This window comes from Notolepis coatsorum (assembly GCF_963971535.1).
Source record: "Notolepis coatsorum genome assembly, chromosome: 18".
Lineage (NCBI taxonomy): Eukaryota > Metazoa > Chordata > Actinopteri > Aulopiformes > Paralepididae > Notolepis > Notolepis coatsorum.
The window spans coordinates 8,138,648-8,160,563 of NC_140182.1; the positions used below are offsets into that span (position 1 = coordinate 8,138,648).

The 21,916-nt window shown below is 49.3% G+C and overlaps 1 protein-coding gene across 1 annotated transcript in view; it reads left to right on the plus strand.

Annotated features, from left to right (window-relative positions):
* Window positions 1-20,683, plus strand: part of trim44 (tripartite motif containing 44) — a gene marked incomplete at both ends in the record, with an annotated part of 58,045 nt that extends 37,362 nt beyond the window's left edge. Inside the window, 2 exons of the mRNA XM_084334499.1 lie at window positions 542-592; window positions 20,564-20,683. Coding sequence (XP_084190625.1) covers window positions 542-592; window positions 20,564-20,683 — 171 coding nt within the window. The remainder of the gene's footprint in view (window positions 1-541; window positions 593-20,563) is intronic.
* Window positions 20,684-21,916: the final 1,233 nt, after the last annotated feature.

Genomic DNA, 21,916 nt, shown 5'->3' on the forward strand with positions numbered 1-21,916 from the left:
GCTCCTTCTGAGTCTCCCTGCACTGGCCATGAGACTCCGGTAGCGCTTGCCTGACCGCAGCAGTTCAAAGAGGCAGTTGTTTGGGTGACTAGTAAAGTATTTGATTATTCTCTTAGCCTTGGCCCTGCAACGCTTGTTATAAACGTCTTGGAGAGTGGGAAGCCCCCCTCCAATTGTGCGCTCGGCTGAACGGGCCACTCTCTGTAGTCTGCTGCGGTCTTGTGCGGTGCTATTCCCAAACCAGGAGGTTATGTTACCAGTCAGGATGCTCTCTATTGTACATGAGTAGACGTTTTTGAGGATCTTCTGACTCACTTGGAACTTCCTTAGGCGCCTGAGGAAGTAGAGGCGTTGCCGTGCCTTCTTCACTACACTGTCAATGTGTGTGGTCCATGTCAAGTCCTCGGATATGTGGACTCCGAGGTACTTAAAACTGTTCACTCTCTCGACCCGTGCCCCGTCGATGCTGAGGGGGCTGTAGTCCCTGACCCCCGACCTCCTAAAGTCCACAATCATCTCTTTTGTTTTTGCTGACGTTCAGGGAGAGGCTGTTCTCCCGACACCATTGCACCAGATCTTCTACCTCTTCCAGGTAGGCCCTCTCGTCGTTGGCAGAGATCAGGCCAGACTGTGACCAGTAACACAGCTCACAGTGGCTTCTTGGAGAGAGAGGAGGCACTAGAGCCAGCAGGGAGACGCTGGCGGGGAGCTGCTGACGATTTAGAGGAATCCACGTGTTTATTAATTCAATGCAAGAATGAATGATAGTCTGTTATAGACGACCAGCAGGGAGATAAATCATATCCTCACCGGCGATAAAAATGAACGACCAGAGGTAGAGATGTGAAAAGCAGAGGATTATTGTGTGAGTATGGCATGGTTAAGTTGCCATTAAAAACAAAACAACAAAGAGAATAATTCTCAAGACCCTAAACCCCTTTTCAATTCTCCTAAATGTCCCTCTTTTACATCAAGCCTTGAAGTCCCAAAGAACTGAATGAATTTGATTCCACATATTTATGCCTTTCCTGTAAAAACGGGAAGCTTGGGAGGGACTTGTCGTGGATTGATTGGCGTTTACAGTTGCCAATAATAAATAATAAATAATCCCTATCAAGCTGACATTGAACATTTCAATTGAGTTAAAGAGGCAGAGTGCAGCTCAGTTACAATGTACTGTAATAAATGTCATTCTAGAAAGCATTTAATTGGATGCTAAATTAGTACACGCCCCCGTGTGCACGATGACTCATCAGCATTTGTTTTGTTTTCCAGGAAATAACAAAGTCTAAAATACCATTTTAAGAAAACCTACAAAACAACTTGTTTGTCATTGTTGGGACAGATACTGGTGTATAAGTGGCAATCACGGCAAGACATTATGTGATAAAAGAACATGAACATCTATTTTGTTCATGGGGCTTTTAAAACCATCTGATGTGAATAATACAGACTATTACTGAGTGTAATCAGTGACCTTTCTCGAATCTTGACCGCTTGAGAATAATCCTCAAACTGAAGATATTGCGTGTATAAATTCCCCCCAGAATAACACGGAATAACAATGAGTTAAGGAGTAGTAGTAACTTCTGAAAGTCATCGCAGCGAAGAGATAAAAAAAATAAATAAAGGATTTTAAACCCATGAAGACATTACGGGGGACGGGAGACTATTAGCTCTCACCGCTTCTAATTCGGCGTATACGGGGGGGGGGGGGGGGGTAGGGAACAGCGATCGACTGGCGTCACAGTCGGCAGCGCAGTATAGCGGGAGGCACTAGAATGAGATAAAGAGGGATTAGGGGAGAGATTATGTCATAAAGGCGCCGGGTGGTATACTGTATACATGAGAGCCAATTATTTCAATCCATAGATTTGTTCGCTCTGTCCCCCATTCACATGGCTTTGCCTCCCGGCTCTCGGAGAAGATACGGTAATTCCACTAGCGGCTTATGGGATTGATGATGGCATCATTGTCTGATTACCCGCGTCGCTTCATTCAGGCTCTCCGGTCGTCGGGTGTGTCACCACCAGTTCCTACGCGGCTCCTCCGCAGAGTCAAGAGGTTGCATTTTTCAAAGCAAACTCTCGATGCAATTTCGGCGTCACGACACGAGTGCAGAATGGAAATAGAATAACATCCTACACATAATCCCATAATGTGGAAAACTCTTGCCTGTCTGTCTGCATTCATTCCTCTCCTCGGCGGGTTGGCCCGTCAGTCTGACGTTGCACGCGGGCATTGGACGTTGACCCTTTAGCTCAGCTGGTTAGTGTAAACTACAGTCGACCAGCACCTGCTAACGGGTCTGACCCTTTAGCTCAGCTGGTTAGTGTAAACTACAGTCGACCAGCACCTGCTGACGGGTCTGACCCTTTAGCTCAGCTGGTTAGTGTAAACTACAGTCAACCAGCACCTGCTAACGGCTCTGACCCTTTAGCTCAGCTGGTTAGTGTAAACTACAGTCAACCAGCACCTGCTAACGGCTCTGACCCTTTAGCTCAGCTGGTTAGTGTAAACTACAGTCAACCAGCACCTGCTAACGGCTCTGACCCTTTAGCTCAGCTGGTTAGTGTAAACTACAGTCAACCAGCACCTGCTAACGGGTCTGACCCTTTAGCTCAGCTGGTTAGTGTAAACTACAGTCGACCAGCACCTGCTAACGGGTCTGACCCTTTAGCTCAGCTGGTTAGTGTAAACTACAGTCGACCAGCACCTGCTAACGGGTCTGACCCTTTAGCTCAGCTGGTTAGTGTAAACTACAGTCAACCAGCACCTGCTAACGGGTCTGACCCTTTAGCTCAGCTGGTTAGTGTAAACTACAGTCGACCAGCACCTGCTGACGGGTCTGACCCTTTAGCTCAGCTGGTTAGTGTAAACTACAGTCAACCAGCACCTGCTGACGGGTCTGACCCTTTAGCTCAGCTGGTTAGTGTAAACTACAGTCGACCAGCACCTGCTAACAGGTCTGACCCTTTAGCTCAGCTGGTTAGTGTAAACTACAGTCGACCAGCACCTGCTGACGGGTCTGACCCTTTATCTCAGCTGGTTAGTGTAAACTATAGTCGACCAGCACCTGCTAACGGGTCTGACCCTTTAGCTCAGCTGGTTAGTGTAAACTACAGTCGACCAGCACCTGCTGACGGGTCTGACCCTTTAGCTCAGCCGGTTAGTGTAAACTACAGTCGACCAGCACCTGCTGACGGGTCTGACCCTTTAGCTCAGCTGGTTAGTGTAAACTACAGTCAAGCAGCACCTGCTGACGGGTCTGACCCTTTAGCTCAGCTGGTTAGTGCGGCCGCCTGTGGATCCTATGGTCTCAGGTAGGGATGTCCGATATTATCTGTATTGGTTTAAAAAAGAAAAAGAAGAAAAAAAAAATTATCTTCTTTACATTTATTTAACCCAGGCAAGCAAGTAAGAACAAATTATTATTTTATTTGTCAAAAGTATGCATAATGTTGTGTTAATTCCACAACAAGAGATATGTAATGTTAATTGCCTGAAATTATTCCGTTTTTTTGGGGGGGGGGGGGGACCCTGCATATATCGATATCGGTATCGGAAATTAAGAGTATACAATATCAGTATATCGGATATCGGTAAAAAAAATTCCAATATCGAACATCCCTAGTCTCAGGTTCAAATCCACTGGATTACACTACTATACAACAAGGAAAGCTCTGTCTCTCCATCTGTCTGCCTTCCTGTTGGCCGCTCCACCTGAAACGTGGGCATTGAGCCTTGGCAGAGGCAGGGACCGACGCCGCTGCGTTACTGAGCGAGCGCGCGTCGACTCTCGCACTCCAAAGTTGTCAGACGTCGGACTCGTATTATGTTCCCTTAATACATTCATTTATTTTCTTTCCAATGAAATGAAAATCAGAAAATAAGTGGTATATGATGGAAGATATGAAAGTCAATGCTTGAAGGAAAATGGACTTCGGAAATCTGTTTTTTATTTACTGTTCTGTAAAAGTCTTGTCGAATGTAATGTTTTGTGTGTGGACCCCAGGAAGACTAGTTGTTGTCATGCAACAGCGAATGGGGATCCTAATAAACTCAATACACAGAATGAGAGCTGTTAACAGGCTGTGACGTACAGTCGTACAGAGAGCTGTTTAGCAGGCTGTGACGTACAGTCGTAGAGAGAGAGCTGTTTAACAGGCTGTGACGTACAGTCGTACAGAGAGCTGTTTAACAGGCTGTGACGTACAGTCGTACAGAGAGCTGTTTAACAGGCTGTGACGTACAGTCGTACAGAGAGCTGTTTAACAGGCTGTGACGTACAGTCGTACAGAGAGCTGTTTAACAGGCTGTGACGTACAGTCGTAGAGACAGAGCTGTTTAACAGGCTGTGACGTACAGGCGTTAGAGAGAGCTGTTTAACAGGCTGTGACGTACAGTCATACAGAGAGCTGTTTAACAGGCTGTAACGTACAGTCGTACAGAGAGAGCTGTTTAACAGGCTGTGACGTACAGTCGTACAGAGAGAGCTGTTTAGCAGGCTGTGACGTACAGTCGTACAGAGAGAGCTGTTTAACAGGCTGTGACGTACAGTCGTACAGAGAGCTGTTTAACAGGCTGTGACGTACAGTCGTACAGAGAGAGCTGTTTAGCAGGCTGTGACGTACAGGCGTGGAGGCAGCTCTGCGTAGGAGTGTGGTTTACTGATGGATTTGAAGCTCATTCCTCTGCCAGGCTTCGCCTCGCCGTGCGGAGAGAGGGGGCTGCTCGTCTCTCTCTCCCCATACATACCACTTCAAAAGAAAATCAAAAACACCGAAACGAGTTTTGGAGCCGGGTCGACCTTGAGAACGCTGGCTATAATCCAAAAGTCCAAATGGCTTAGTCAGGCCATGTTCTGCCAGCTGGACCGGGAGATACGTCCCGTTAGAGAATAGAGCGGGGGGGGGACGGGCGGGGGGGACGGGCGGGGTCAGCATTAAGCAGCTAGGTCTCATCTATTTACCATCTACAGCAGCCTGCCACCCCGGGAGCCCCCACACCACCCCGCCCCACCCCGGTTATGTAACCGCGTGTCTGCGCCTCCTTAACCCTTTCACGACCACACTACAGAAGGTTAACCTTTCACGACCACACTACAGAAGGTTAACCTTTTACTACCACACTACAGAAGGTTAACCCTTTCACTACCACACTACAGAAGGTTAACCTTTCACTACCACACTACAGAAGGTTAACCTTTCACTACCACACTACAGAGGGTTAACCCTTTCACTACCACACTACAGAAGGTTAACCTTTCACTACCACACTACAGAGGGTTAACCCTTTCACTACCACACTACAGAATGTTAACCTTTCACTACCACACTACAGCAGGTTAACCTTTCACTACCACACTACAGAAGGTTAACCTTTCACTACCACACTACAGAAGGTTAACCCTTTCACTACCACACTACAGACAGTTAACCCTTTCACTACCACACTACAGACGGTTAAACCTTTCACTACCACACTACAGAAGGTTAACCTTTCACTACCACACTACAGAAGGTTAACCTTTCACTACCACACTACAGACGGTTAACCTTTCACTACCACACTACAGAAGGTTGACCTTTCACTACCAGACTACAGAGGGTTAACCCTTTCACTACCACACTACAGACGGTTAACCCTTTCACTACCACACTACAGAAGGTGAACCTTTCACTACCACACTACAGAAGGTTAACCTTTCACTACCACACTACAGACTGTTAACCTTTCACTACCACACTACAGACGGTTAACCTTTCACTACCACACTACAGAAGGTTAACCCTTTCACTACCACACTACATAAGGTTAACCCTTTCACTACCACACTACAGATGGTTAACCCTTCCACTACCACACTACAGAAGGTTAACCCTTTCACTACCACACTACAGAAGGTTAACCCTTTCACTACCACACTACATAAGGTTAACCCTTTCACTACCACACTACAGAAGGTTAACCTTTCACTACCACACTACAGAGGGTTAACCCTTTCACTACCACACTACAGAAGGTTGACCTTTCACTACCACACTACAGAAGGTTAACCATTTCTCTACCACACTACAGACGGTTAACCTTTCACTACCACTCTACAGAAGGTTAACCATTTCTCTACCACACTACAGAAGGTTAACCTTTCACTACCACACTACAGAAGGTTAACCTTTGTTTCACTACCACACTACAGAAGGTTAACCTTTCACCGCCACACTACAGCAGGTTAACCTTTCACTACCACACTACAGAAGGTTAACCTTTCACTACCACACTACAGAAGGTTAACCTTTCACTACCATACTACAGAAGGTTAACCCCTTCACTACCACACTACAGAAGGTTAACCTTTGTTTCACTACCACACTACAGAATGTTAACCTTTCACTACCGCACTACAGAAGGTTAACCTTTCACTACCACACTACAGAAGGTTAACCTTTCACTACCACACCACAGAAGGTTAAGCATTTCACTATCACACTACAGAAGGTTAACCTTTCACTACCACACTACAGAAGGTTAACCCCTTCACTACCACACTACAGAAGGTTAACCCCTTCACTACCACACTACAGAATGTTAACCCCTTCCACTACCACACTACAGAAGGTTAACCCTTTCACTACCACACTACAGACGGTTAACCTTCTGTAGTGTGGTTGTGAAAGGGTTAACCCTTTGTCGCGTGGCAGTGAATTGGTGAACCTTCTGTGTATTGTCGCAGTGAAAGGGTTAACCGTTTGGTAGTGTGGCAGTGAAAGGGTTAAGAGCCCGGGACGTGCAGGGACGCGGCGCGGAGACGTATATGACACGGAAGGTTAATTCGCCAGGGGCGAGCGACGCCCTTATCGGCCCGGCTCACGGAGCGGTTATCGCTCCTTTCGGCCTCCCCGGGCCCCCCCTTTTAGTCCCCCCCCCCCCCCCCCCCCCGCCCTGGCGGAAAGGTCCGGTGCGTTCAGAGGAGCGCCACTCCTTCGCTCTTTCACTCGCAGGGCGCGACGTGTCAGGAACCATTATGTGGATTTGTCGGCGTGTCCTCTCTCCGCGCTCTCAAATGTCAGAGCCTCTTATTATGCGTGACTGGTAGTCGCTGGAGTGACTGCCTCTGGAAGGGGTGTGTGTGTGTGTGTGTGTGTGTGTGTGTGTGTGTGTGTGTGTGGGTGTATTGTGGAGGGGGCGGAGTAGAGAGAGTGTGGGATGGAGAAGTTTGAGGAGTCTGAAACTCAAAGTTTTTGTCCTGAGGGAGTTTAGGAAGGAAGTCTGTGTGGGGGGCGTGTTTGTGTGTCCTGTCCGTCTGTGTCTGTGTGTGTGTGTGTGTGTGTGTGTGTGTGTATGCAAGGCAGTAGGTCTGGTTTCAACATGGGGGGGGGGACACTTTAAGCGGGTGGTCTGGGCCCCCCCCCCCCCCCCCCCCCCCCAGAAATGTTAATTTCCTGCATCATTCCGGTGTACTTCTATGCAACCAATATTTTACAACATTCAGGAACCAGCTGACGCAAATTGGAATTGGATTATAATGCAGTATGGCTCTCAAGGCATTTATTGAGCTATATTTTTGGAGGGGGGGGGGGAAATGTACCTCTTCTCAATATTGAGGGCGAGATGTCCCCTGCAATCCTTATATGCATTCAACGGTGGTGCAGCGCTAAATCAGGGGCGCCGCTGCTCTGAACCAGGTGAACTGAGATGAACCGGATCACCTCCGTACAACCGTTCATTCGCTTGACTCCATCAAACAGGCTGGCGAGGATCATGACTGAATAGAATAGAATAGAATAGAATAGAAATGCATTGTGGCACTGCCTGTGTGCTCATTTGCGCGCCTCTACGTGTGTGTGTGTGTGTGTGTGTACGCAGGGCTTTAGGGTGAATGGATGAAGGTTTAACCCCTGGCCGCTGTTTACTTATTAAATATTGCTGCTTAATTATGTAGTTTGCCGCAGGTGTGGGGATTTTAATCTCTCTGAGCTCATATTGCCGTTTCTCCACAGGGGACTGGAATATAATACATGAAAGGCACCAAGGCTCCAGACATATTAATGGCGGAGTGGGGGGTTAGCATGACGCGGGGGGTTAGCATGACGGGGGTTAGCATGATACGGGGGGTTAGCATGACACAGGGGTTAGCATTAGGGGCGCCGATCACGTGCTTTTCAGAGGATCGGGATCGGGAATCTTTTTTAATAAAAATCGGCAGTCAAAAAAAGATTATTTTTTTTATAAATTTTTTTTCAACAAACATGACCATGTTCACGTCTTAAACTCATACGGAGGCCTTAGTTTTGGTTTTAAATTACATATAATATATCATTAATGTATTTATTGTCACACAGAGCAGAATAATTGTCCACAACAAACACATCCCCTTTAATTTACACCGTTGCAACAAACACTTTCCCTTTAATTTTAGACGCTCACATCACAACAACACGTTGCTCCCCGAGAATGGTTATATTTCGTATTGCATCGCGTCCCGCTCTGAGCCTTACGAGATACTCCTATCTCCTGTGATACCTAATGTATCTCCCACGAACAAAAACACATGCACCCCACCTGTATGGGGCCCCGCCCCTTATGGTGGTACCGCCCATATAACCATGACCCTGGTCATGAAACACCCTTCCTCTATTTTCGTCCCAGCGTATTGGATGCGTGCACCATACGAGCTAGCGGAATGAAAAGATTAAGGAAGATTAATAATGTTGGAAGCTTACCGGAGGTTGCTGGCCCCTGGCATCTTCGACGCATGTTTTCGGCGACACGACGGGCCTGTGATGTTCCTCGTTTGATGACTGCACATCGAGGTTCAGCTGTACAAGGCTGGCTGTCGGGCCAGCTTGTACTCAGGTAGGCCCTGTGTCTTCAGGCATGGGTATTAGTGTTAGTAATGCTGGTTTGTGTTGTTAACACAACCTTGTTGTGTGTTGGCGCCAGGGGCAAGATGGTTTGGTGAACGTTCTCTGCAGGGAACGGTTTCCAAGCTGTCTTGGGCGTGCTGCTAAAACATCTAAAGCTATGCTAACATGCTATTGCTACTGCCGCATGCTATCACTACTGCTAATTGCTATGCTGTTTTAATGTCTCCGCCGTGAGATGTTGTCACTCTCCCGCCTCTTGCCCGGTTCATCAATGAAGGTCAGTCGGTAGCTGTTGTGGGGTTTTGAGTTCTATTTACCTTTTTCGGGTAAATGAGTTGACAACGGGGTAGGTCGTGGCTAGGTTCTAGCCAGGTATTACCTTGTGTTCCGGCGGGGTTTGTTGAACGGTGTTCCCATCTGGGTTGGCGTCGGGTAGTGGGGCTATGGGTCCAGCCGACATGGTAAACATGTTGCGTGTCTGTGCACAGGCAATTGTTGTCTTGGGTTCCACATTGCCTGGCGTTAGGCTGCAGTAGTATAAGGGCAGGGCCGCTTGGGAGAAATGTGAGGCCCTGTGCGTTTTTAGACGCGAGGCCCCCCATCTCCTGGGGCGGCCCTGTGTAGGGGGCTATTGTTTCATTTTGTCACTCTGCTATGAGAAGGTCTGTCTTGCTACAGCTTTCTCTCCTCTCAAACCATTCATACTGACGGTCAATCGGTATACTGGGGGAGTAGTGCGGGGGGGGGGCTTTGTTTACCTTTTTTGGTAAATGGGCTAAACTAGGGCTGGTGTTCTGTTGTGAATATTTTGAATGAAGACGGGTCTGGTCCGTCTCCCCTTAAACTTTGTGTGTATGGGTTTGCTCATTCTACAGTTTTTGTGGTTTAGCTCTTTTATTCATTTAACCTTTTCATGGTCCACACCACAGTGGAGGGTGCTGTTTGCAATCACCACTGGTGCTCCATGTTAACGTCAGTCCTTTGTTTTTGATATATTGAAACAATGCCCCGCCCGGCCGACACCATGGGTCGGCCTGGCGAGTGGCTGGTGGGCTGTTAAGGCTTGTACCGCCACGGTATGGAATTGGCAACGATTAGAACTGTGTTCGAATTGGTGTTTTTTCTATTAAAGAAATGGTGTCTGGTGGAGGGGCCTTGAGGGCCGGCCGACGTCGACACATCGCGCAAGGTTGTTGACGTTATTAGCTTTGACCCAGCCGCAAGCTATAACCGCTCAGGGTTCCCCTCTCCGCAGGGGATTTTGGTCTTCTGCTGGAGCGCGGGCGGTATTGTCCTAGGCCCTACACCGCCTCACACCGCGCAGCCAGAAGAAGAGAGAGCACGGCCTCGTCAGCGGCGATGACGGGGCCCTCGACAGGCGGCCATGTTTCCCCCGCCAGTGGTGCCCTGGTTGGAGAATCGACAGGGTATCGCGAGGCCGACAGTCTTGGCGGCCGAGGGATCGGCCATTTTGGGTGATTTCGGTGTTGGTAAACCACTCCGTCGTCATTTTGCCGCGAGCAGCCCGCTCCCCGCTCAGTCCGCTTTCTGTTACCCTCAGAAGCGGGGCTCTGGGTGTGTTCCTTTGGCTGCGGGCCGCGAACCTTCTTGAAGCGTATGCGGCCCCATTCTTCGCTTCTCATGGAGACAGGGGCTGACACCCAGTTGATGGCTGAGCCTGGGTCTGTCCGTGAGAATGTTGTGCTGTCAAGCGGCTCCCACACCTTGAACTGTGTTGGTTGAGCCTGGTGTTACGTCTGTCAACTTAAGTGTTGTCAGCAGGGGGGCTCGAAACCTTTTGAGGCACACAGTGCGGGCTTCCCCGGCCTCGCCTTCGCCAGGCCAGGTATCATGTTGGTGCTCCCACTCCTGGAATATTGGCAAGTGGTCGCAGCTCACATGGTTTGGGGTGGTAGTGATATCACTGCAGGGCTACGGTGTGTAGGAACCCATGAGGCCTTACACCTTGCATGTCCGGCTGCAGAACAACTCCTTCAGCATGTTCTGGAGGGGTGTTCAGTGGGGGGGCTTTTTTGATCGGAAGCCCCCCGTATCAGACAGGCCCTTTTTCTGTCGGGGTTCCCCCTTGGGTGCGATTGCCTCGTGGGTGGTGTCAGGGTCAGGTGTTCCGACACGGAACGCGCTCCTCGCACGATTCCAGGGTTGTCTTCGCACAGCGGGGGGGACCGGGCCAACTATCTACAGTTCCTGGCGGACCTGCGCCACGTGACGGCGGGTGCGTTGGGAGTGTCGTCACATATGACTACGGCAGTACCATATGTCGAGGTAGATGGAGAGAATGGTGAGGCGGGGACTTGTGTTTACACAACCCCACCCGTTTTCAGGTTTGGTACAGACCCTGTTGTCGGGGTCTCCAGCAGGGACAGCTCTGGTCGACGAGATCCAATCTCTGTGGACGAAGCAAGCCATCGTCGTGGCGTTCTCCTCCCGGTGTTCTCTGCCCGAGAAGTCGGGAGGGAGGGGTGTAAGACCCAGGCTGGACCTGTCCCATGGGAAGGTTCAGCATTTTTTGGATCGTCTCCTACCTGTTGAACACTGTCAGGTGGGGGTCTGGTTCTCCTCCATAGACCTGTAGGATGCGTATGCGCATCCCCGATCTTCCATCCTAGGGCTTACCTACGCTTCCTTTGCAGGGTTAGCGTATGAGTACCAGAGGCTGCCGTTCGGTTTTCTCTGGCTCCCCGCATCTTCACCAAGTGCGTGGAGGCCGCACTGGGGCCTCTGCGTCATCCGGGGTTACGGAGTGTTCTGCCCTGATGACGTTCTGGTCCTTCGCGGTCAAGGTGGATCGTCAGGTCTCGTACCAGGCAGGTCTCTACCAGCCTGGGGTTGCTGTAGACTGGATGTAGAGTATTCCTCTTCCCAGTCAACGGTTGGAGGGCTATGGGCATCCATCTCAGAGCGTGTTGTCAACACGCTCGGGAGGTTCCGTCCTAGGACGGTTACGGCGCTGTCTCACGTCGCGTTTTCACCGACGCCTCCCTCGCTGGTGATGCGTCGGGCCAACGCAGTAGGGGGCAGCTGGCAAACCATGCTGCCCGGTCTGCGCTACGTTCAATGTGTTGGTGTTGAAAGCGGTCCTTCTGGTCCACAAATGGTGTTGATCAGGACGGACGATACGACGTCAGTGTCGTGTATCGACAGACAGGGAGGAGTACGCTCCCCCTGTCTGCACCAGGCGGCGGGCGGCTGGCTATGGGCGTCCTCCATCTGCGCGGCCTAAGGGCTCCCCACATCCCCGGCAGGGAGAATGTGGGTGCAGGTGTACTGTCGCGGGGCGGCCCTCATCCTGACGGGTGAGGATTGCGTCTGGACATGGCCAGGCAGGTCTGGGACCGATGCCGTGCCGCCAGGGATTCTTCCCCATACATCTGTTAGGTCAGTTGTTGGGATGGGTACGTTGAGGGGCGCAGGTTCTTGATCCTGATGGTGTTACCATCTGGAATGCGCATGCTCCCTCCACTGTCGCGCTTACGCGGGCAGATGACGTATGTTCCAAGTGTGGTGTAAGGCGGGGGGCCAGGACTCAGTCTCCTGCCCCCTGGTTGCTGTCCTTAGTTACCTCCAGTCTCTCCTTGATAGACTGTCGGCTTCGACGGTGAGGGTATATGCAGCAGCTATATCCTCCTATCATGAGGGGTTTGAGGGGATGTCTTGTTCAGCCACCCTCTTGTGAGGCGTTTCCAGCTTGGCGCTCGACGCGTTAAGCCGGTGCAACGCTCCTTGGCTCCGACTTGGGATCTTCAATTGGTCCTCGGTCGGTTGTCCTTGGCCCCGTTTGAGCCGCTCGAGCGGGCGCCGTTGGGACAGCTGTCCTTCAGGACCGCGTTCCTTCTGGCTGTCACTTCCGCTAAACGCGTAGGTGAGCTCTGTGCTCTCTCGGTACGTCCAGAGTGCCTGTCTTTTCGGACCGATTGCGGTGTCACTCTGCGACCTAATCCTGCTTTCGTGCCTAAGAATATCCGGAGTTCCTTCCGCTCCCGGGATATTGTGGTTCAGGCGTTTCGTCCTCCTCCTCACACTAGTGAGTTAGATGCGGGCCTTCACCTGTCATGTCCAGTCCGTGCTTGGGGATTTACCTCAGCCGTACTCAGGATTTCAGGGTTACCGACCAGCTTTTTGTCTGTTACGGTGGGGCTCGTGCTGGTAAGGCACTGTCGGAGCAGCGCCTGTCCCATTGGTTGTGCGAGGGTGTTACCCTCTGCTACACGTTGGCTGGGCAGGATCCCCCTGGGGGCGTCAGGGCGCACTCCACTCGTGGGGTGGCTGCCTCTGCCGCTCTCCTGGGTGGGGCCTCGGTGGAGGCCATCTGTGCTGCAGCTTCATGGTCCTCCCCGGGCTCCTTTGTAAGGTTTTTCCTCATGGACATGACCGGGGGTTCTGTCTCCCAGGCGGTTCTGGGGTCTGTGGCCTTTCCTGCTTCCCGTCCTTTGGTCGGGTAGCAGGAGTGTATGGGTTGGGCCACAGTGTGTTGAGTCACACGTGGTTCCGCCTGTACGGTGTGTTCAAGGGGTTCTGGCTCCCTCTTGTTCGCATTCAGGTGGAGTTGACTGCGCCCCCCCTTTGTTAGGAAGGATGGGGTGACAGGGCTCCCCGCACCCCTTGATGTGGGCTTACGGGTCCTCAGGGGGTACATCTGTCGGGTCTCGCGCCCGCTCTTCCCCATTATCTCGTAAGGCTCAGAGCGGGACGCGATGCAATACGAAATATAACGATAGGTTATGTAGATAACCTAGTTATATTAGTATTGGCTAAGCGTCCCGCTCTGCGCGCCCTGAGTTCCCTCTTGAGGGATCTTTTCCTGGGACGGGTTTTGGCGAGGAAGGGTGTTTCATGACCAGGGTCATGGTTATATGGGCGGTACCACCATAAGGGGCGGGGCCCCATACAGGTGGGGTGCATGTGTTTTTGTTCGTGGGAGATACATTAGGTATCACAGGAGATAGGAGTATCTCGTAAGGCTCAGAGCGGGACGCTTAGCCAATACTAATATAACTAGGTTATCTACATAACCTATCGTTATCCACTGACTTGAGCAGCTGCTAGAGGTTTGTAACTAAGCATTTTAAAATAGAAAGTCAAGCCAGTCCAACAGCAATTGCAATGTTTGCAAGGAGGACATTTCGCGTGGAGGAAAAACTCATGAAGCAGCAGGAGGCGGAGTTTTCAGACTAACTTTTCAGATAACGGCAATTATTTGCTGTGTGACTGAGGATTATCGTCTGCGTTTCAGACCAGAATGGAGCTAATCATTACGTAAGTCGAACACTGAATGTATACTAATGTGCAAACATATATTGAAACTTTTAATATTTCTCATATGAAGCACATATGAATGTATGTGCTCCGCCAGTTTCTGACACAAATGCGTCAAAATGTATTACTAATGTGAAAGATCGGATCGGGAACGATCGGAATCGGTAGATATTTAAAATCACATGATCGGGATCGGATCGGGAGCAAAAAAAGGCAATCGGGACATCCCGAGTTAGCATGACACGGGGGGTTAGCATGACACGGGGGGTTAGCATGACACGGGGGGTTAGCATGACACAAGGGGGTTAGCATGACATGAGGGGGTTAGCATGACCTGCTGGGTGGGTTCACACCAGGCTGCTCGTCAGCATATTCACCTCAGTCTCATGTTTTATTTAGCCGCTCCTCGCTCTGCATCATGTTGTCTGCGGCTCCACTCTCTCTGCCCGTGCTGCTGCTGCCGAGCTGATCCAGAGAGCACAGCCACGCACACACACACACACACACACACGCACACGCACACGCACACACACACACCTGCTCGCACACACACACACACACACACACGCACGCACACACACACTCACACCGGCACACACTCACACCTGCACACACACACACACACACACATACTCAATCACACATGCATGCACACACACACTCACACACACACACACACACACACACACACACACACACACACACACACACACAAACTCTGGCTCCTTTCATTTTCGCGGCCTCATAAAATGTAGAAGAGCAGCTACACATTACAGCTCCTAGAGACTGAGCTGCTGGGAGGCTCCTCCTCCTCCTCCTCCTCCTCCTCCTCCTCTCTCCTCTCTCCTCTCTCCTCCCTCCTCCTTCTCTCTCCTCCTCTCTCCTCCTCCTCTCTCTTCCTCCTCCTCTCTCCTCCTCTCCTCCTCCTCCTCCTCCTCCTCCTCCTCTTCCTCCTCCTCCTGCTCCTCCTCCTTCCTCTTCCTCCTCCTCCTCCAGCACCACCTCTCCTCTTCCTCCTCCTCTTCCTCTTCCTCTTCCTCTTCCTCATCCTCTTCCTTTCCTCCTCCTCCCTGCAGCACCACCCCTCCTCTCTCCTCCTCCTCTTCCTCATCATCTTCCTCGTCCTCTCTCCTCCTCCTCCTCCTCCCTGCAGCACCACCCCTCCTCTCTCCTCCTCCTCTTCCTCATCCTCATCCTCTTCCTCTCTCCTCCTCCTCCTCCTCCTCCTCCCTGCAGCACCACCCCTCTCTCCTCCTCTCTCCTCCTCCTCCTCCTCCCTGCAGCACCACCTCTCCTCCTCCTCCTCCTCCTCTTCCTCCTCTTCCTCCTCCTCCTCCTCCCTGCAGCACCTCCTCCTCCTCCTCTTCCTCTTCCTCCTCCTCCTCCCTGCAGCACCACCTCTTCTCCTCCTCCTCCTCCTCTTCCTCTTCCTCCTCCTCCTCCTCCTCTCTCCTCCTCCTCCTCCTGCAACACCACCTCTTCTCCTCCTCCTCCTCCTCCCCCTCCTTCTCCTCTTCCTCCCCCTCCTCCTCCTCCTCCTCCTCCTTCTCCTCTTCCTCCTCCTCCACTAAATCAATTCCAGGTCCTTTCACAGGATTTAGATTGTATTTAATTAGCGTATGAATCATTACCCAGGAGCTTTACTTAGTTGAAGTTTCTTTACTGACAACCCATGAAATGCAGAGGGCATGGAATCACCAATCATCATTATAATATTCTCTCTCTCGCTCTCGCTCTCTCTCTCTCTCTCTCTCTCTCTCTCTCTCTCTCTCTCTCTCTCTCTCTCTCTCTCTCTCTCTCTCTCTCTCTGGTGCGTCAGTAGCCTAACGTTAACAGAACCAGGTGCGTCAGTAGCCTAACAGAGCCAGGTGCGTCAGTAGCCTAACGGTAACAGAGCCAGGTGCGTCAGTAGCCTAACAGAGCCAGGTGCGTCAGTAGCCTAACAGAGCCAGGTGCGTCAGTAGCCTAACAGAGCCAGGTGCGTCAGTAGCCTAACGGAGCCAGGTGCGTCAGTAGCCTAACAGAGCCAGGTGCGTCAGTAGCCTAACAGAGCCGGGTGCGTCAGTAGCCTAACAGAGCCAGGTGCGTCAGTAGCCTAACAGAGCCAGGTGCGTCAGTAGCCTAACAGAGCCGGCTGCGTCAGTAGCCTAACAGAGCCAGGTGCGTCAGTAGCCTAACAGAGCCAGGTGCGTCAGTAGCCTAACAGAGCCAGGTGCGTCAGTAGCCTAACAGAGCCAGGTGCGTCAGTAGCCTAACAGAGCCAGGTGCGTCAATAGCCTAACAGAGCCTGGTGCGTCAGTAGCCTAACGTTAACGCTGGATGATCATCATTAGGTTTCAGAGGTTAAAATTCCTCACTGCACCCTTGTCACTAACTTGGGGCGTGAACATGGACCCCCACCTCACATATGAGACTCACATCAAACACCTCTGCAAGACCTCTTTCTTTCACCTCAGGAACATCACAAAACCCCGCTCCTCAGATTCAGAGAAACTGGACTATTGTAAATGCACTCATCGGGATCCCTAGTAAAAGCATTCAAAAACTGCAATCCATCCAGAATAGCGCTGCTAGCATCCTGATTGAGGGTGTGCAAACATGACCACATCACCCCCCACCCTCAGATCACTTCACTGGCTCCCCGTGGAACACAGGATCGAGTACAAGGTCTCCCTCCTCACTCACCAGTGTGTACACGGTGGTGCCCCTGCCTACCTCAAGGAACTCCTCACCCCCCCAGTCCTCCTCACGCTCCCTCCGCTCCGGCACTGCCTACCTCCTCAAAGCCCCCAGGACTAAGTGTAACGGAGGTACCGCAGTATATCCACAGTCACGGGTACAAGTAGTGACGTGGCTGTGGATGGTAAGCGGTACTGCAAGTAAAACTCACTCCCCAGAGGCATCCAGACCCGGAAGCAAGCGCTGCACACCATGGGCGATCGAGCCTTCTGCTCGGCCGCGCCCAGACTGTGGAATGCTCTCCCCAACCACCTGAGAGCACCACAAACTGTTGACACTTTTAAACGTGGACTCAAGACCTACCTTTTTAGAAAGGCCTTTTATTAGTTTTTATGTTGCATGTTGTTCTGCTATGTGTTCTTCTTTTTTATATATCTATTTTTATTTTATTCTTTTTAACTATGTAGCACTCTGAGATTCTCAGGAATGTAGGGTGCGTTAAAAATTAAATGTATTATTATTATTATTATTATTATGAAATACGTTTGTGATGGACTGCCGTCTATGGATTTTATTTTGGGTTTACTCCCGGGAGCAGTCAATCACCAGACTCTCTGTGGGTTAATTGCCATGTGGCCTGTCAGGTGGGCTTGATTGGCACCTGATTGGTGTGCAGTGTCTCTCAGCAGGCTTGGTCTCCTCCGCTCTGACTCTTGTTGTTCTTCCTTTGTCCTCGGCGGAAGAGGAGTGTTACTTGAGACCTCTGAGAACGGGCTCTGGGTTTATTTATCTATAGTTATTTTTGTTTTCCTCTCTCCTTTCAACGGCTAGACAGTGGTGCTGCTTGTTGTTTTGGGGTTTTCCCCTGTTCCTCCGACCCCTGTGTTTTAGCGTCTGCATCTTTTATTTAGATTCGTTCAGTGTTCCTGTGTTTTTCCCGTCCTATCTCATCTCTCTGCTGATGAGATTACAAGAATATATATACTTTAAGAATATTTAATAAAAAAGAAAAGACTCATTTAATCACATTAATCACTTTATTCAAATTGAGGATTTAGTTTGAGGATATTTATAATTCAAATTCAAATTCAAAAAAAATTATTTAGAAATCTCTTTTTTGAATTTCTTTTCAATTATATATATTTTTTAATTAAGAACGAAGGTTCGAACGTTTGTTTGAAAAACCGTGACGAAGTTAGAATCCCAAAAACAGGCTTCGGGGACAGCCTTAGTGTGTGTGTCTGTGTGTGTGTCTGTGTGTGTGTGTGTGTGTGTGTGTGTGTGTGTGTGTCACCCGCCCCCCTTCCTGACAAAGTTAGCCAAGAACTGAGGAGAACTTATAGACCATTTTTACTGTTTGGAAACGATGATTTCTTTGGCCCCCAGTCAAGTCTCCAGGGACGGTCTGGGTGAAACCACGTGACATCCGACAAACTGTCAGTGCATTCGGTTACATTCACCTTGTCAAGTGCCCTTTTATCCAGGATGTAATTGGAGTTTCCTGTGGAAAGAGTGCAAGAACGGTCTAACCAGATATGCGAGGTCATTAAACACCGGAGATCCTGACCCAGCTCTACAGCTCTCTGCAGATGATTCATTCAATCCTTTATTCGCCCTTGAAGGAAGCAGTTGACGTTTCCCTCAATAGTACCTTACTGTTACATTTGCACTCTGGTTGGATGCCAGTGTTCATTTTGTCAGCTATTTTTTATTTATTTTTTAGTCACGTTTTAGTCAACTACAGCTCTGAGCATTTTAGTCTTAGTCTTTTTTGTTTAGTCTCGATTGAGTCTTTCTTTAGTCTCGCCACTCGGTATAAATTGGCGTGAGCTTTTTCTAAACAAAAACAAGCTAATGTTAGTGCTAGCTGGTTAGATTTATGTAAGCTATTTAATGTGTTCCATGTTGTTATTGACGCTGACGTTATTAGGTGGAGTTGCGCGCCCTCTTGGGGTTTTGTTTTGGGGAAGAGTGGGGGGCGCGCGCCTGTGACGGGTCCGCTGTTGTGTTGTGGAGTGGAAAGAGGAAGAAGGTGAATAAAACCGTTATGTTGATAAATTGTCCCGTGATTTTCTTTTACTATAATCTGAAAGTATAGGCGGACTATTCCTCGGTTACATTGGTGGCAGCGGTGGGATTGTTTCCTGCATTAGTGTCCAGCGTGAGAAGAAAAGGGAATACCGTTAGAGATTATTTGACAGCTAGCTAGTTGCTAATGCTAACCGTAACCGGCTTGCAGTTAGTTTCAAAGTATAGTTAGACAGCATTCGCCGTTGGACAGTAAGAAGTGGAAACTGTTCTTGAGTTTGGTGATCAACATAACGGTTTTATAGGGCGGCTACGTGGTGCAGTGGGCAAGGCGCTCACCACGAATACGGGAGGCTGGGCTCAAACAGATCATCTCCCTGTTCGAGCTCAGCGCTCCACATTGCTTTCAGTTTAGCTGGTCGTTCGCACTAATACACATTGGCAGTATTAGGGGGAGGGAAACTGATGGGTGGGGATCGGGCGTTGTGGACAGCGACTCCTACAGGTCGGTTGGTGCGCCTGCGCAGTAGAATCAGGAAGCGACGGGGACGGGGCCCCTCCAAAGCCCAGACCCCCGACGCTGAAAGATCGAGCCGCGCAGGTGGAAAGATGCGACTGCTGTTACCTCGAGTATCGGAGGGGACTCGTGCTATGTATGACTTAGTCCACATTGCAGCCGACTTGTGGGAGGCAAGAAACGGCGTTCAAAGACAGGGGAGGGTTGAATTGGACGATACGAAAATTGGGATGGGAGAAAAATAGAAAATGGGAGAAAAAAGTGGATAAAGAAAAAAACATAACGGTTTTATTCACCTTCTTCCTCTTTCCACTCCACAACAACGGACCTGTCGCAGGTTTCACACATTTCTCCCCGGGCTGAGCGGGCTCCCCTTCTTCTCCTCCTCGTCTTTCACTCTCAACAATACATTATGTAGCTCCTTCGAGCTCTATATATCTAAAGTATGCCCAGAGGTCTGGTCTTCGTTTTCTTTCAAGCCCACGAGACCCTGTTGCCCCGCCAGTTTTCCATTAAACCCCTGTCGTGTGCAGTTACTGCTATCTAGAATGCTGGCACACTGCACACGTTGGACGGGGAGGCAGAGTTTTGTGCCCACCTAGATGACGTGGACCAAAAACAATCTCATAAATTGGCCTGTAATTTCAAGACGACGGTGATCAATGAGACGGAGCCTAATTGAACTATAAGCCTCTATTTTTCACGAGAAAAACCATTAAGCTTCCAGGTGAATTGTATCTTTATTTCACTTACATAACGACTCAAATTAATCTAAAATTAGCATAATTTCTTTCTACATCCTTATTTAATCGGGATCCACCGTACTGTGTTTTATTCAACGCGTGTATTACTAGTGCATTCTGCTCGGATATAATTATTTTCTTTTATAAAAACAAGATTCCTGTCAAGATTGAGTTGGTTTATATTCTGAGCAATTGGGGTAATAAAGAAAAAAAGCAATGAACAATATTACCTTTTCCTGTGTAGTCGGAGGCTAAATTGGAAAATTGGCTCGTTGGAAGAGATTATACAGAGGGGGGGGGGGGGGGGGGGGGGGGGGTAGGGCACGAGGGAGGGAGAACGGGGGAAAAGTGTTCATTTGGAACAAGGCCATAAGGCCAGAGGCAGGGAAGGACAGTTCACGTCCATTTGGACCTGATGTTCCATTATTGCCTCTCTGTCCTTCTGGAAGCAGGACGTAGAGCGGAGCCAGGAGCTGGAGGTGCAGGAAGCGGCACGCAGGAAGCGGCAGGCAGGAAGCAGGAAGCAGCAGGCAGGAAGCAGAGCAGAGCAGAGCAGAGCCAGTAGCTAACAGGGGTGTGAAAAGTACCCAGAAATTATACTTAAGTGAAAGTATGGGTACCGTCTCAAAATCATACTCACGTAAAAGTCAGAGTATCTGGCTAAAAACACACTTGAGTCAAAGTAATCAAGTTTCTAAAGTAAAAACTTTTTTTCTGCCCGTCTATTCTTCTGATAGCAGGTGTTTAATCAATGATCCCCACTTTCTAGTCTTGCACAAGGACCAATCAGCATGGGTATGGGCGGGTTAATTTTCCATTGATGGGGAGTTGATTGGCTGTTTTTAAATAAAGAGCGGACGCAGGATTAATAACGCTAACGTTAGTTTGGCCAGAGAAACAAATATTATACTAATTAAAATTGTTGGACCTGCGAGATTTGTACTTTGTACTTTGTACTTTGTAGGTAAAAACTAAAAGTATGTTTTTTTTTCTCTGAAATGTAATTGAGTAAAAGTATACAAACCTAATAATACTCTAGTAAAGTACAAATCCCCAAGAACAGTACTTAGGTATTGTAACGAAGTACAATTACTCAAGTACTTTATACCCCTGGTAGCTGGAGGTACAGGGAGCAGCAGGCAGGGCGCTTGGCCGCCAAACAAAGTTCTGTTTAGAAAGCTCGGGCCACCCAGACATTATGGTTGGAAATGTTCTGACCATTAAAGGCCCAGTGGGCGATCCGAATGTAAACACACGGTAGACCCACCACCAGGAAAATATATAAATAGCAATGGAGACTCGTTATTTTTAGTCTCTACAATAGTTGAGTCATCTCTTAATAATGCAGGAACTACCTACGTCATACTGTAGTCTACCCACATAACTCTGTATGATAGCATGTACAATAGTGCCGTATATACTGTATATACATTTATATTTATCACATATATCCATATCTGTCTGAATATACCTGCATATTATAATCCTTCTATATACCTACTTGTTCACCTGCATATAACCCATACAACGCTGCATGATGGCATGTACAATAATGCAAACTTAAAATGATTTATTTTCATGATTATTTATTTAGAACAATTTGTTAATATAATATTGCAGCAAGCTTTGTCTGCATCTAGCTTTGTAAAGTGTAACCACACTTGCAACCGTTTTCAGCTTGTCATCGCCCGACTGCTTTGTTGTTGAATCAAGTCAAATCCTAGGTAAGCGTGTATTGTGAACGTTGACGTGAGCGTGAGTTTTGCGTTTTAATTTTTTTTTGGAATGTGGCACCGGTGGAT